The sequence below is a fragment of the Micrasema longulum genome, unplaced genomic scaffold (genome assembly GCF_059751315.1).
Source record: "Micrasema longulum isolate JH-2025_06_02 unplaced genomic scaffold, ASM5975131v1 h1tg001476l, whole genome shotgun sequence".
Lineage (NCBI taxonomy): Eukaryota > Metazoa > Arthropoda > Insecta > Trichoptera > Brachycentridae > Micrasema > Micrasema longulum.
The window spans coordinates 200,355-215,267 of record NW_028278661.1 but is presented as its reverse complement, the minus strand read 5'-3'; the positions used below and the strand labels follow the sequence as shown (position 1 = coordinate 215,267).

The 14,913-nt window shown below is 31.1% G+C and overlaps 1 protein-coding gene across 1 annotated transcript in view; it reads left to right on the top strand.

Annotated features, from left to right (window-relative positions):
- Positions 1-14,913, top strand: part of Zip99C (Zinc transporter Zip99C) — a 30,753-nt gene that overhangs the window by 969 nt on the left and 14,871 nt on the right. The window contains exon 2 of the mRNA XM_088235937.1: positions 14,553-14,666. Coding sequence (XP_088092063.1) covers positions 14,553-14,666 — 114 coding nt within the window. The remainder of the gene's footprint in view (positions 1-14,552; positions 14,667-14,913) is intronic.

The window sequence follows — 14,913 nt, the reverse complement described above, 5'->3', positions numbered from 1 at the left end:
GTCATTGCCATTTTTAAAATATAAGAGTTAAAACATTAAGAACTTTCACATTTAATAAATGAAGAAATATGAACGTTAAAAAACTCCATACTGTGCGAAGTCTGAAAAAGATAACAATTATCTTCTTGTCTTATTTTATTTCCTATATTTTTTTAAATTTTTATATACTATATGTTTGTCGGCCTCGTGGTGTAATGGTCAGCGCGTTTGCCTACCATGCAAGAAGTCCCGGGTTCGATTCCCGACATGGTTGATACGAAATATTTATTTAAAAAGGGTGTTTTCACACTAGAATATTTCATAGTCCCTGGACTGGTACCTGAAGCGTGAGAATGATCACCTTACCTTCATGTAACAAAATTGATCAAGATACGCTGTGATTGATGTACTAATCCAGTGCCCTATGCACCATTGGGTGCGGGAAGGGAATTATGAATAATAAAAATGATAATATGTTTTTTTCTTCTATTACTTATAAAAGAACATGTCTTTCTTCCATATTCTTCAAATAATTTATATCGCTAGCCCAAAGAAACAATGAGATAAACCCAAAATTTCTGATTTTGAGATACACATGCAGATATGTTAATAACTTAAATAAATATATTTTTCTAAATATTAAAATATTGAAGTTAGATAGTTAACCTAACTGAAAATATAGTTTTCATATTTAATTCCGTCAGATCCTTCGCACACCTCAAAGTTCGATTATCTGAGAAAAGGTTTGTCAGAGATATCTCACTGTTGCTTCGGGCCAGCGATATCAATAAAAAGTTGTATTTGATTAAAAAATGGATTGATCACAAGCTTCCTTTATGATTTTAATTATTTAAAATTTTGTACATTTATTCTTATGTTTGCGGGTTTGTTGCCAAATGGCATTTTTTACAAACAATGTTTCAAAAACAAAGACAGCTAAATTAGCAATATACATAAAAAACATAGTTGGATAGGAAGAGTCTAAAACAACTGGTAATCTCAGCATGGAAAAGATCCACCTCTCTCGGTAGGCTGTTCCACAGACCAATCATCCTCCCCACAGGCATCATAAACCGTAAATGTGTAAATTAATGATCTCATTGTACTGTATAAAATTGTAAACTCTCTTTTTGACGCACCAAAAATACTTGAATTGATTAATTTTAGAGTACCTGCTGTCAACACTAGGAGTACTTTATTGTTTCATTGCTCCAGTACTTCTTCCAGCCAACAAAACAATTCATTGATACCGAGACTGCATAGGTTAGGTAACACTTATGGAACGGCTGCAGACATTCTGTCCAATTCTTTACTATCTTATAAGTCCACATTATCAAGTTTATTAGTAGCTGCTCATCAAACTATTACTGACAATTCAATTCCATAAATTAAAAAAATACTTACTGTTTATTTTTATTACCTTATACTTGTTTTTTATTTCTTATTTTTTCGTGATAATATATGCTTGCTTGTTTATTAATTTAACTTAAAAATGTCTTTCTTGCTTACCGTAACACTTTATTTATTGTTTGCTTTACAGAATTTATTTCATAAGCTTGTATTTTTGCATTTTTTGTTTATATGCTTACTGTTTTTTCTTGCATACCTTTGTTATTATTGTTTTTTTTTTTTTACTTTGTAAAACTTTTTATTATATCTTTTTAAATTAATTTCACATATTTTTTCTGTATATTCTGTGTTTATTATTTAGTATGTTAGCATGTATTTAATTTTTATTCTTTGTATATGCCTTTTGGGCGTTAATGAACAAAATAAATAAATAAACAAATTGGTTCTGCATTCAGGAAGAACAAATAGTCTTGTTGCCCAACTCTTAAGTAGATGCTCGGTGCATGTCATTTTATGCGTTCAAGAATGTTATTGGGATTATGAATCCATTCAGAAGTTAAAGGCCAAACGGCGAATTTAAATACCATCAATAGCAAAATATATCGATACTAGTCTTTGAAAGGAAATAAGGAGTGGAAAATATACCTACCACTGAATTGTTTTATGAATTTTGTAATTTCATTTTCATTAAAGATGTTTTAAAAAACTTTCACCATCTAATAACAGGTTTCCATATCCAAAAGGTTATTAATCTTTACATACTACAACAGAGATGAATAACACTTTGTAGAGAGGGAATATAGAAGGCTAGGCATGTACAGGGCTGATATCCTGCCATTAAAAGAAAAAATATATATATCTATTTCACAATATATTCATTAAAATTTTTATTGAGATACAAGTCCTAACTCCATGGAACTAAAGTCCTGTGTTGAGTTGGGACGAATATATGTCTAAAACTTTTACAGTCAATATCACCATATTAAAAAATATCAAAAACGTCATTAAAAAATATGTGGCAAATCAAATGTAAAAAAGAACATGCAATAAAAAAAACATTAAAAATATATGATGATTATGATAAAATTATAAATAAACTTATCAATGAAACTTCTTGGTTTAGTTTTACTTTTTATTATTTTGACTAACGAGCGCTTTCGCCTAAGTAGGCATCTTCAAGACTGGTGAATTGTTTACAACATTTACAGTTTTTATACTATTCTTAACATATTTTGGAGATGAGATCAAATAAGTATTTTAACAGGGGACAGAAACATAAATATTTACAACTAGTTTGCTAAACAGTTCAATTTTGGGAGTTTTTGGACCGAAATTGGGATTAAGCTTTTATTATTTAAAAGGTGGGAAAAGAAGAAGAGCTTATTTATAATTTTATCATAATCATTAACTATGGAGTTTTATCAAGAAATATCAACAAAAAACATCAATATTATTAAAGATATATGAAAAAATAAAAAACAAAATTGAAATAAAACCATATTTAGCTTTGTTACAGCAGAGAGGGACAACATTTTTGAGTAGAAAATATGGAAGTCTAGACATTTACAGGGCTCATGACCTTTGATTGGCTGGTTTAAGTGGCCGCTTTATGTACTATAACATTCACTATTCTACCTATGTTTTAACATTGACATTACCTCAACTCTTCTGTCTGTGGACTTTCAAAATAAAATTAGTCAAAAAATAATGATAGTATAAATCTGATGTTATTAAATGTATGAAATTACAATAATGGACAAAAGCTATTGTGATACAAGTAAATACGGTTTTTGCTACCATTCATAAATGACAATATCCTACAAAGAATCTTCATATAATTTGCCAAACACACAGAAAAGTAGTTGAGTTAAATTACATTATTTCCTAAAAAATTTTAGAGATCTAGTTTGAATAGAATAGTTTACTTGAAATCCCTTATTGTAAATCCAGACTTCGGCAGACACTCATTTTTCTTAGCTCCAAAACTGTTCAATACATTTCATAAGAACATATGATAAATATTAATTATTTTAATTTGTTTCCATTCAAATTTTTGTTGAAATAACGGATAAAAAAAGCAGATTTAAATAGCTTCTTTTTTTAATAAACAGCATTTAAGGCCCTCTGTATCAAAGATGGCCAAACGCTAAAAATAGTATTAAAAGAGGCCAACTGCATATTTAATACTTCATAAAAATAGTGTTTCTTGTTATGTTAACCTTTAGGTTAATCGTTCAAAGTGTTAATGGCACCAAATATTATCAAATAAAAATGGATTTTGTAAATATTTAAATTAAAAAGTGCCAGTACAGATTTTCAATATTTTCTCAAAAATAGGTATAATATTTATTTATGATTTTTTTTCGATTAATAATAAAATAATATGACTTCACTGGGGTTACCCGTGCCGAAGACACTTAACAATGTACTTTAAAAAAAAAATTATATGTGAGAATAAACAAAGAAGACAGATAGACAGATATAATTAACATGTTCAGACAGTTTTAAACACGACGTATTTAAGTTTATATTTAATTTTTGTACTCATATATTATTCATATTATAAAACGCACAATAAAAGAACTAATAATAAAATAAATTTGTGGGGGAGTTGATTCAATATTGGTTTGGATGAATGAGACAATCCATTTTACTTCTACCCAGCTCCACTATCCATTTTTTCATAGCCCCTTTGAACATGTTGTCATTTCTAATTGTTTTAATAGACAGTGGAATTAGGTTATAGATTTTAATGGCACAATACTTAAAATCCCTTTGTCTGGAATAGGTATTAGATCTTTTGGACATCTTTGATACTGAGGACCTCATATACTTTTATTTTTATTGACAAAAAATTGTGTTCGAATTTTAGCATTAATTTTTTACTTTTTAAAAGCTATCGTATTCACACCCACACACCTGCTATGCCTTTGTGGAGTTTATTTTCTGTTTACATAAATAGTATATTTTTTTTAATTGAAATAAACGGCACTTAATGCCCTTTACATATTAGTTCCATATGCAATAAAATACATACATGTAAGTGAAATTATAAGTTAAATATAGTATTTAAAACAAATTACTACCAAACAGTATTTTACAAATTAAGAAGTCAAAAAAATATACACAGTTTTAGAATTATATTATCTTAACATATTTAAAAAAGAAAATATTTTGTCATAGATATTTTGAACCTGTAAAAAAAAATTAAGAAGGAAAAAAGATTTTTTTTAAAAATATATGTAGTATTATTTAAAACTACTACTTAGGTAACTAGTATAAATATACATACATATAAATACATACTGATATAAAAAAATTATAAAGATAAATATTTTGTACTTTAAAATAAAATCAAGAAAAGAAAAGAAAAACTTTTATAAAGAAATTAAAAAAAATTTTGAAGAATACTAAATGATAAAAAAAAATGTTATCGAGAACTATTAGATACTAGCTTCTCCTACCCATGAAATACAGGTGAAGGGCCGTCCTGTATATACGAAATTGCCATTTGGCAATAAGCCCGCCAATGTACAAATAACATTATGTACAAAAAGTTAAATAAATAAATGAAGTCTATTGATGACTGCATTTTTACCATAATATGAAGTCGAAGTATTGTTGCCACAGTATTGGTAGGTTTGCCGAGTTTTCCTTTTTGTACATTAAAATTAATTATAGTCCTTAAAATATAGCTTGATTAAAATGACAGCTGTCAAACTAATTTCATTAGTGATGGGAAATTACTGATCACTGATCAAATCGATTTTATCAGTTATTTCATGCAATCATGCAACTTTTGTTTCCGAAAATTAATATAAAAAAACGAAAAAACAAGCCTACTATAGTGTGTTTAACATAATTGTTCACCAAAAAATAAGACATTAATACTTTTTTCATGAACAACATCAAACGAATATTTTTTTTATTCGATCAATTTACATTGATCAATTTGTCCCATCTCTAACGTTTTTTTGCAAAATGATGTAACTTTGTAAGAACGTCGTTAATAATTAGGTTTATTTTAGTTTTCTTTTAGTTTTAAAGCTGATTTTTTATATTAATGTTGATTTATGTTTCAAGCATTGTATTAAAAAAATAAATTAACACGCCAGATACGAATGATTTTTCGTGTGTCAATATAAATAACTTCTTTAACGTTACTACAAAGTTATGTCGTCACTTTTTCTGACAACCGTCATTCTAATCATGTTACATTTTAAGAACTATAGTGATAAAACTGCAGGGTTATCAAACATAGAATGAATTATTTTATATAAATTTAGTAAATCAGTTACAATTCTTCTATCGCTTAATCTTAATAAATTCAAAATATACAAAACAGATTATAATCTAAAAATTAATTCAAATTCATAAATCGCAAAAACTTATTTTAAACCAATTGTACAATGCAAAGAAAATTATAATAAAATGAATAAAAAATACCGCCGGCACACGGGAACAAGAAGTTTTATGCTATACATTCTATTATGTTTAGGTCTAAGAGCAATGACGCGCTACAGCTCTAGACATTCCACTGTAGAGCGATAATTCCCGAGGTTTAGCTCCGTTATAATGAAATTTGCAAAATGAACCAAATCGACTGATTTCCCAAGAAACATTTCTCGCAGTTTCGATTATTGCGTCATTCGTTCCGGACTATCGACCACAGATTGTTCGGTGTGACACTGACGCAGAATAGTATATGAGTGGTTCAAAAGCAAAGTGAACCAAGTCCACTCTAATAACTTTTAAGTAAACTAGGTTCACACATATTTTAGTATATCTAATTCTGTAATGGTATTATTGGAATCACGGCTATATACGGTAAAACTAGTCACCTGAGGACATTTTTTTATTTATTTAAATGTACTATTTATTTATACAAATACATATATTACAAAAAAATAACAACGTATCCCTAACTCTATGAGGCCAAGAGCCCTGTGTTGAGTCGGGATACGAGGGTTGCTACTTAAGTTTTCAGATAAACAAGTAAAAACAAATATTTACAATCGAAAATGGCTTTACTGTTTTTAAAAATATTCTCCTTGAAGATCAATTCACGTTTGCATGCGTTTAAACCAATTTTCGAAGCACCTTTTCTAGTTCTATCAACCGCTTCTTCAGGCGTCGAAAAATGTTGACCTCGTGATTTATTTTTGATATGCGGGAATAAAAAAAGTCATTGGGTGCCAAATCAGGACTGTACGGCGGATGACCCATCAATTCGATGTTTTGAATGCTCAAAAATTCACTTGTTTGAGCTGATGTGTGACAGCTTGCATCGTCGTGGTGGAGAATGATTCGTCTTCTGCAATTGGTTTTCCTTATTTTTTCGAACACTTCTGGCAAACAAATGGTTGTGTACCATTCAGAATTGACCGTTCTACGTTGCTCTAATGGAACGGTGGCGACATGTCCAGTTATTCCGAAAAAAACAGGCGACCATTTGCTTCGAAGTGCTTCGTGCGCAAACAACTTTTGTTGGATTTGGCTCGTCTTGATTGACCATACAGTCGATTGTTGTTTAGTTTCGGGTTCATATGCACATATCCATGATTCGTCGCCTGTCACAATGTTATAGACGTCTTTTAAAGCACCACGATTAAATTTTTTAAACATTTATTTGCACCAATCGACACGAGCCTTTTTTGAGCGATTGTCAAATTATGCGGTATCCAACGTGAACAAATCTTTTTGACGACCAAATGTTCATGCAATATTGAATGTATGCAAGTGGAACTAATGTCCAAGCATGCCTCAATCTCACGGTATGTCACATGGCAGCCTCCGTGGTGTAGTGGTCAAGACGCTTGACTCACACACGGAAGGTATTCGCATTGTAAATATTCTTAGCCGTTCTTTCGCTGTCCATTCGTTCTTCATGTCCTAACCAGCGCAGAGCTCCTTTCTTGATTTTGTCGATAATGCTTGTCTCAGCCTTACATAATTTACGGATCTCAACATTTGTGCATCTATCGTACATAGTTTTACCAAACATTCGCCTGAGAGATCGCATTTCGACAGCATTCAGCCTACTTTCATCCCTGATTTCTAAGTCCATACTTCGCTCCCATACATCAGGGACGGGACCAGGACTCCGTTGTGAACTGCCAATTTTGCCTCTTGTGACAAACATTTATTTGCCAAGGTCGATTTAAGTGCACCGTTAACTCTGTTCCCGGCACTCACCCTCCATTCAATATCTTTCCTTTCATTCCATCCCTAGTGAACATACTTCCCAGATACACAAATTCCTCTATTTGTTTTAGTATAACTCCATTCACAGTGATTTCACATTTAGTCATACTTTCATTTCTTTCAAAAACCATTACATTCGATTTATCGACATTCATCAGCAAATCGCTTCTCTTGCATACATCGTCGACCTTTGTTACCAAGAATAGCAGTTCCTCTTTGTTGTTAGCAAGGAGTACAGCATCGTCAGCATACAAAAGACAATTGACATTTAAATCACCCATTTTTGCTCCCATTCTTAAGCCTTTCAGTTCTTTCATGCAGTTATCGATATACACGTTGAACAGCCATGGTGACATAACACATCCCTGCTTCACTCCTTTATGAATGTCAAACCACGATGTGTATGATCTGTTTACCCTAACACATGCTGTGCTCTCTTTATACAGAGAAGCAATAGCTCGTGTCAGATTTCCGCTCACTCTATACTCCGATAACACCTTCCATAATTTTTCTCTGTCAACTCTATCAAACGCTTTTTGCAGATCGACAAATGCACAGAAAAGATTTTGTTTTTTAAAAAATATTATTAATGAAAATTGAGAACAAAAATGGGTTATGGGTTTTTGGATGGTCCTAGTTCTCATAAGAAACAATGTAATAAAAAAGCGAAACAACACGCCAATAGTAAATATCTACAGTTCGTAAAAAAAATCACTGTTCTAGTGCCATAATCCAGGGAGAAAATACGCGAATACGTACGTATAAAGATAAGTCAGACCGCGTTTCCTCTTACTGAGTTAAGATAAATAAGTTACTTTTAACATGCACGCAACAAAGTATAAAGTGAATTAACTTCAAATTTGACTAAAATCAGATAATTAATGTGTGTTTTCTTATCATCTACATAAATTACGTGCTGTTTTTTTTATAAAAGATTAAAATAAATGAAAAAAGTGTAATGACAACATCACGATCCAGTGATAAAATACTTTGATAAGTCAAAGTTAAAAATATTAAGTTTTTTATTTTTTAAGAAATATTTGCGTTCTTATGATTTACCCAAATATTTAATTTTGAGGGCCATTTTCAACGAGTTGTAAATAACTCACTATTAGAAAATGGGTATCAAGTTGGGGCAGAGTGGGATTCGAACCACAGACCTTTGGTCCGTGAGTCCGAGACGCTAGCCACAGAACCACAACTCGATTAAAAGTTAAATATAATATATGGTTCTCGACGCAGATGTAGAACCACTTTATAAATACTGTGTGTAAAACCTTTTGAGAAGGTAATACGTATTATTTGTTTTTTTACTATTATTTTACCATTATTATCATCATTCCCCTTTCCGCACCTAATGGTGCATAGAGCACTGCATTGGTACACCAACCGCTGCGTATCTTGATCATTTTATGAAGCTAAGATGACAAGTCTTTTGGTTCAGGGCCTCGATTATGAAAGGAAGATAAGCATGTCTTACCTTCACCATGACGGTACAGTTGAAGACAAATTCTCCCGACCGATTACGAAGATGCACTACCGATCCCCCCCACCATTAAGTTTTGATGTAAATACATCGGTTTGTACCGACGGATCTACTACCCCTCGATACACATATCCACGCATTAAATGTGACAAAAATTTTGTTCCACCTAGCAATTTTTCCTATAATTACGATTTACTTAATGTTTTCATCGTTCTGAGGTTGGCACTTTTTTTTCTTAAAAGCCTATTAAAAATATGATAAAGAAAAAAGTAAATTTTGAGATTGAACTAAATTTCGACATAACTGACAGTTTGGAAAACAAACGGGTCGAATATCTTTGTATTTTTATTATAAAAATTTATTTTCTGAAAATCTAAAAATTATTATTAATTTTTTTTATCGAATTAATTTTTTTGTGGGCAGTAAGTATTCAAAACATTTGACATTCAAATTCTAAAATAATATATTTGCCCTATAAAGGTTTAAACAATCACCAAAATATAACAGATCTCTCACGGTCGTTATTTTTATTGTCCTAGCTTATATATATATTTTTTTACGTTTTTTTTTTTAAATAATGCTTTTTTATTTTTAAAAAACATAGGGTATTTTTATTTTAAAAAATGGACCTTATAGTCCGTAAATAAATAAACAATATCCTTATTTTGGTTAAAATGTAAATTACATTAGAACGAAAAATGAGTCTTAAAAATTGCTTACATTTTTATATATTTAAAAAAAAAAATTATAAATTAAAGCCCAGTAGAAGAGCACCCGCGCTACATATACATACACACACGCGTGTGCACACATATAAACGTTTATTCAATGAATGCATAGTGAATTAATGAATGTTTATTATCAATTCTGAATTGTTAATTTGATTACCTAAGCAACAAACATTATTTCCTGACTCCATGTTATTATTGTTTACTACATTATTTCATTTATTGCGTAATATTATTTGCTGAGCCTTCACGATATAGGAAGTTCAATGTCATTGCGCTTTTGATTAAAAGGCTATTTACACTTGGACAATATTGTTCCGTCCCAGGACACGACCACTGTCTACGTGTAAACAGCGATTTGTAGGACAGGACATTGTTTAGACAGTGTCACGGAGATAGACGGGCAGGCTATCTCCGCGGAACAATGCTACTCCTACCATCGCGCGCGGCCGAATGAGGAACTTCAGCCCTACGGGAAATTGGATACAAAAAATGTTTTCTTGCGCGGGGTAAAAATTAGAGCATTTAATTGTATTGCAGTGTCTTGAAAATGTACGGAAAAAATAGTAAAAAATATTTTAATAAAAACGCACTACTTTGAATGACGTCACTGGTTCATATGAATCAACCTATGATCTGAGAGCATTGGAAGATTTCCGGTCTGCTTGTCGTTTCTGGATCAATGGGAAAAACTTGATGAGAATAAGCGAAAATGAACCCCTGAGAAATAGAAAACTTTAAAAAATCGTAGCGCTGATAATACGATACATAAAAATTAAAAAAAAAAAATTGACTTAGTTTAATATTGACAAAAAAAAAAAAAACCACTGAACTTCTTCATTGCCCTCACGTGAACGCGCACGGACGGGACCTTATGACGATAGCGATTTTCTCGACGCGTTTGCGTCACTCCCGCTTTTTTTTCTGCCCTCGGCAGAAAAAAATCCTTTTAATTGTTAAGTTCGTTCTTTAACAATTCCTATACGTCTTGGTACAAAATAAATAATATTTTTCGTGTACTCGCTCGTAATAAACGCCGTCGTAATAAGCGCCCACGTGTGAACTGCGGCCGAATTTCCGTGTTGTCCCAGCGTTCTGTCCTGCACGGTCGAGGCTGTTCACGGAGCTGGGACAAGACAATTTTGTCCTATCTATTGTATTATCTACGTGTAAATGATACTTGAATTTTATTTACCTTTAATAAACCCAAATATACACGAAATATAAGATTTAAGTATTTATATGCTCGTATTGCCCCAATATTCAGAATGCGTAATTAGTCAGTTTGTCACACAACTTGGAATTCTTTGGGATAGATCTTCCGGCTTTTCGTGGATCTATTCGCCACTAAAACAGCGTGGGATGAAGATGGATTGGCATGGTTCAGCTCGAAATCTGATATCCAACAATGTTTTGAGTATGTCCAAATGCTTGCAGACTGGCTGGATTTTCTCCCTAGGGAGTTGTTCAAATTTAAATTTGTTGCAACAGAGAGGGAAAACATTTTCGAGAAGGGAGTATGGGAGTCTAGGCATTTACAGGGTTTATGGCCTGTCATTGGCTGGTTTAAGTGGCTATTTAACTTATTTATTTTCAACAATGTTTGAGTATGTCCAAATGCTTGCAGATTGGCTGGATTTCCTCCCTAGGGAGTTGTTCATATTTAAATTTATTTCAACAGAGAGGGAAGCAATTTTTGAGATGGGAATATGGAAGTCTAGGCATTTACAGGGCTTATGGCCTGTCACTGGTTTAAGTGGCCACTTTACACACTGTGTAACATTCACCATTCTGAACTTCCACATTTCCTCAACTCTTCCATCTGTTGACTTTTCTGAAGTAAAAGAGCTGAAACCTTTATCATGTGGGTGAGATTCATCCGGCTGAACCAATTCACCTACTAGGCAACGCCTGAAAACAATTTTCCAATTTTGTATACTTCTTTTTTTTATCAGGTAGTTAAAGTGTGTAAAGTGGCCACTTTAACCAGCCAATGACAGATCATAAGCCCTGTAAATGCCTACACTCCCATATTCCATTCTCAAAATTTTTTTCCCTCTCTGTTGCAACAAATTTAAATACGAAATCTGATATTGTATATTATTATTTTATTGCCCTTGGTTGTCTTTGCTACACAGTTTTATATTATTTTTGTTCAGTTTATTGTAAATATGTTTTTTAATGTGCCTGTTGGAATTGGCTTAGGCCGTATATATAATAAATAAAATAAAAATAATAAACAATACTGTCCTTATGAAATGCATTGAACAGTTTTGGAGCCTAGAAGAGCGAGTTTCTTTGCCCGAGTCTGTATTTAAAATAAGGGATTTTTTTGAAGGAATAACCCGCTAAGCCTCTATTTTAGAGGCTCGTCAGCAGCTGGGAATGTGAGGTTATGGAGGGAAGTTATGAAAAATACACAACACCCTGACCGATATATAAAAGAATCTTTCTTCGATTTTTTTCTTGCAACGGCGGGAATTGAACCCGCAACGCCAGTTTTACAGTTGGCCGTCTTATCAACTGCATGTTGAAATATTTCAAATGGGATATTTCAACTGAAAAATGAATAAATTACTCCTTATTGTTCAATGTTCTGTGAATGTGCATATGTTTTTATGGTGTTTGATTCATAGAATTATCTTCGTATCAGTATATATTTTTTATTCCAAGAAATTTGCAAGAACTTCAGATGTAAACATTGTAATAACTCAACATTCTTTTGTTGAGTTTGTAATCAAATGATTATTGAGTCAAACACGGTAGGAACTGTATGATTGTTTTATTTATAATATTATATGAATAATATATTATTCATCAATAGATTGTATGTACACTCTAGGAAGTATAAATAAAACGAGAAAAATATATATTTGATATCGAAAACATTTTTCATTTTACATTTCATTGTTTACGAATTTGTACTTATAAACCACTTTGATTTATAGTTTTACATCTACCGGTTTCGAGATTGCTACTAATTATATTTTATTATTTATAGGTCACTAATTATTTTTCAAAATATTGAAAGAAAAGGAGAATGAAAGAGAGAGAGAGAAAGAATATAAAATCAATTAAAACTAGAGTATTTAAAAATTATTTTTTTTACATTATAAAGAAAGTATATAATATAATACAGTTCGGTTTTATAATATTTAAAAAAATCATCATGTTTTCATAGACGTTTTTTTTTTTTTTTACTACTAAATACAGTTTTTATATTAATTAAATACATATATTTACACTAACATTTCCCATTACGTAAAAGAAAAAAAAATTATTGTGTACAGTTGTGTATTTTTTGTATTTAAATAATAAAAACAAGTAACATCAGTTGTACATTTATAAAAACATGTGTGTACATATTATTTTATGTAGTTTTCAACATTGAAAAATAATAATATTTACTTTAAATGATAGACTTGTGCAAATTTAATGTGTCTTTCTATAAATGGTACTCCATATCAAGCATTATTAAATAAATATTAAGTACCTATATATATTATTCCAATGTGCAGCTTGTATAAAATGAGTCACAGTTTAAATAGATATTAAAACGGCTGTTATGAATTGTGAACAAGCAGAACATGTTTAAATACTATCTCAATTTGAAGTGGTCTCAGATAATAAGCTACGTGAGATGGATTCTTCTGATATCAATATTTGACATTGATTGCAAATATTAAATAACTCGCCTTACTTTCATTCTTTACTTACATGGCTCTATTTATTTATTATTTATGCTTTATTAAGTTAGTTCATAACATCTAAAGAACTAATATAAACTTTTGATAACATTATAATTTTTTTATCAAATTTTCTCAATAACATATTTTTTCAAATAAATTTTAATTATTTCAATCTTTTCGATCTCCTTTATTTCTTCAGGTTACTCATTGTACAGCTTCAATCTCTTGTACAATGAGTTTTGAAATTCTGTTTTTCTCCTCATTGGTAATCTTATCTTTTTTTTTATGACATTGTTGGTTAAATTTTATTATTGTTTTAATTTTATTCATCCCCTTAATTATTTTATGTATAAAAATTGTTACATAATATTTAATTTTCTGCTTTACTGTGAGCAAGCCAATTTCTTTTTGCATTCTTACTACATTAAAATAGACATTTCTTTTGAGTCCTCATCGCCTTATTTTGAAGAATGTGTATATTTTTAATTTCTCCTTCATTACATAAAAATAAGAATGGAAAGGAACAGTAATTTATGTGTAGACATAGGATTGTCTTATATATATAGACACTACTCTTTATATCCATTACTTTATATTTTTTCGGGGTAGAAATCAGCTTGTATCGACTGCCGGTCCTCCAAATATTTTTGTAACTATTTATTTTTTCTCTTATACAGTTTAAAACTAAAATGATAAAAATAACACCTTTTATTTTATTGGATTGTTGGATGAAATAGCCATTTGGCAATAAGTCCGTCAATGTACAAATATTTGATTTATCTTTTATCAGAAGATTGACAAACCGCTGCCCTAGTTTTTGTATGTCCAATAGACCATTTTGCAAATTGTACAAAATACATTTTATTTGTTTTTAAAGTCAAATAAGTACAATCAGGGAATGGAGATTGGCATTCAAAAAATGCTGACAATGGTATTTAATAACGGAAAAAATAATAATTCTTTAACTACATGAACGCCTAATACGATAATGAACATATTGGCATTCATAACTAATTTTTTTTAAATTGTCTATTGAACATACAAGAACAAGTAAAGTAAAAAACTCAGTTTAAATAAAATAAAATATTTATTTTGTTTTTTTTCGTTTGTCCATAGCAAATTCGCCATCATTAAAGGTGCTGCTTAGTTTCGCAGTAGGAGCGCTCCTCGGAGACGTATTTCTTCATTTACTGCCGGAAGCATGGTTGTACGCGTTGCAGCATACGGAAGGTAAGTTATTTTCTATTTATGGGGGTAGGGTGATTTGCCCTGTGTTCCTGAAGTCTGCGGGCAACTGCCTTGTGTATCCCCTGATCCCTCAGATATGGGTTACTTTAAGATCTTCTCTTGTATGATGTCTTGTCACCGTTTGCCTGGCTTGGGAGGTCTTTCTGGTAGCTACACTACCATTAGCATAGCCCGTTGAATCGTTGCGATACTCAAAAGACTCCTTACCAATGTATCCGAAATAATAAAT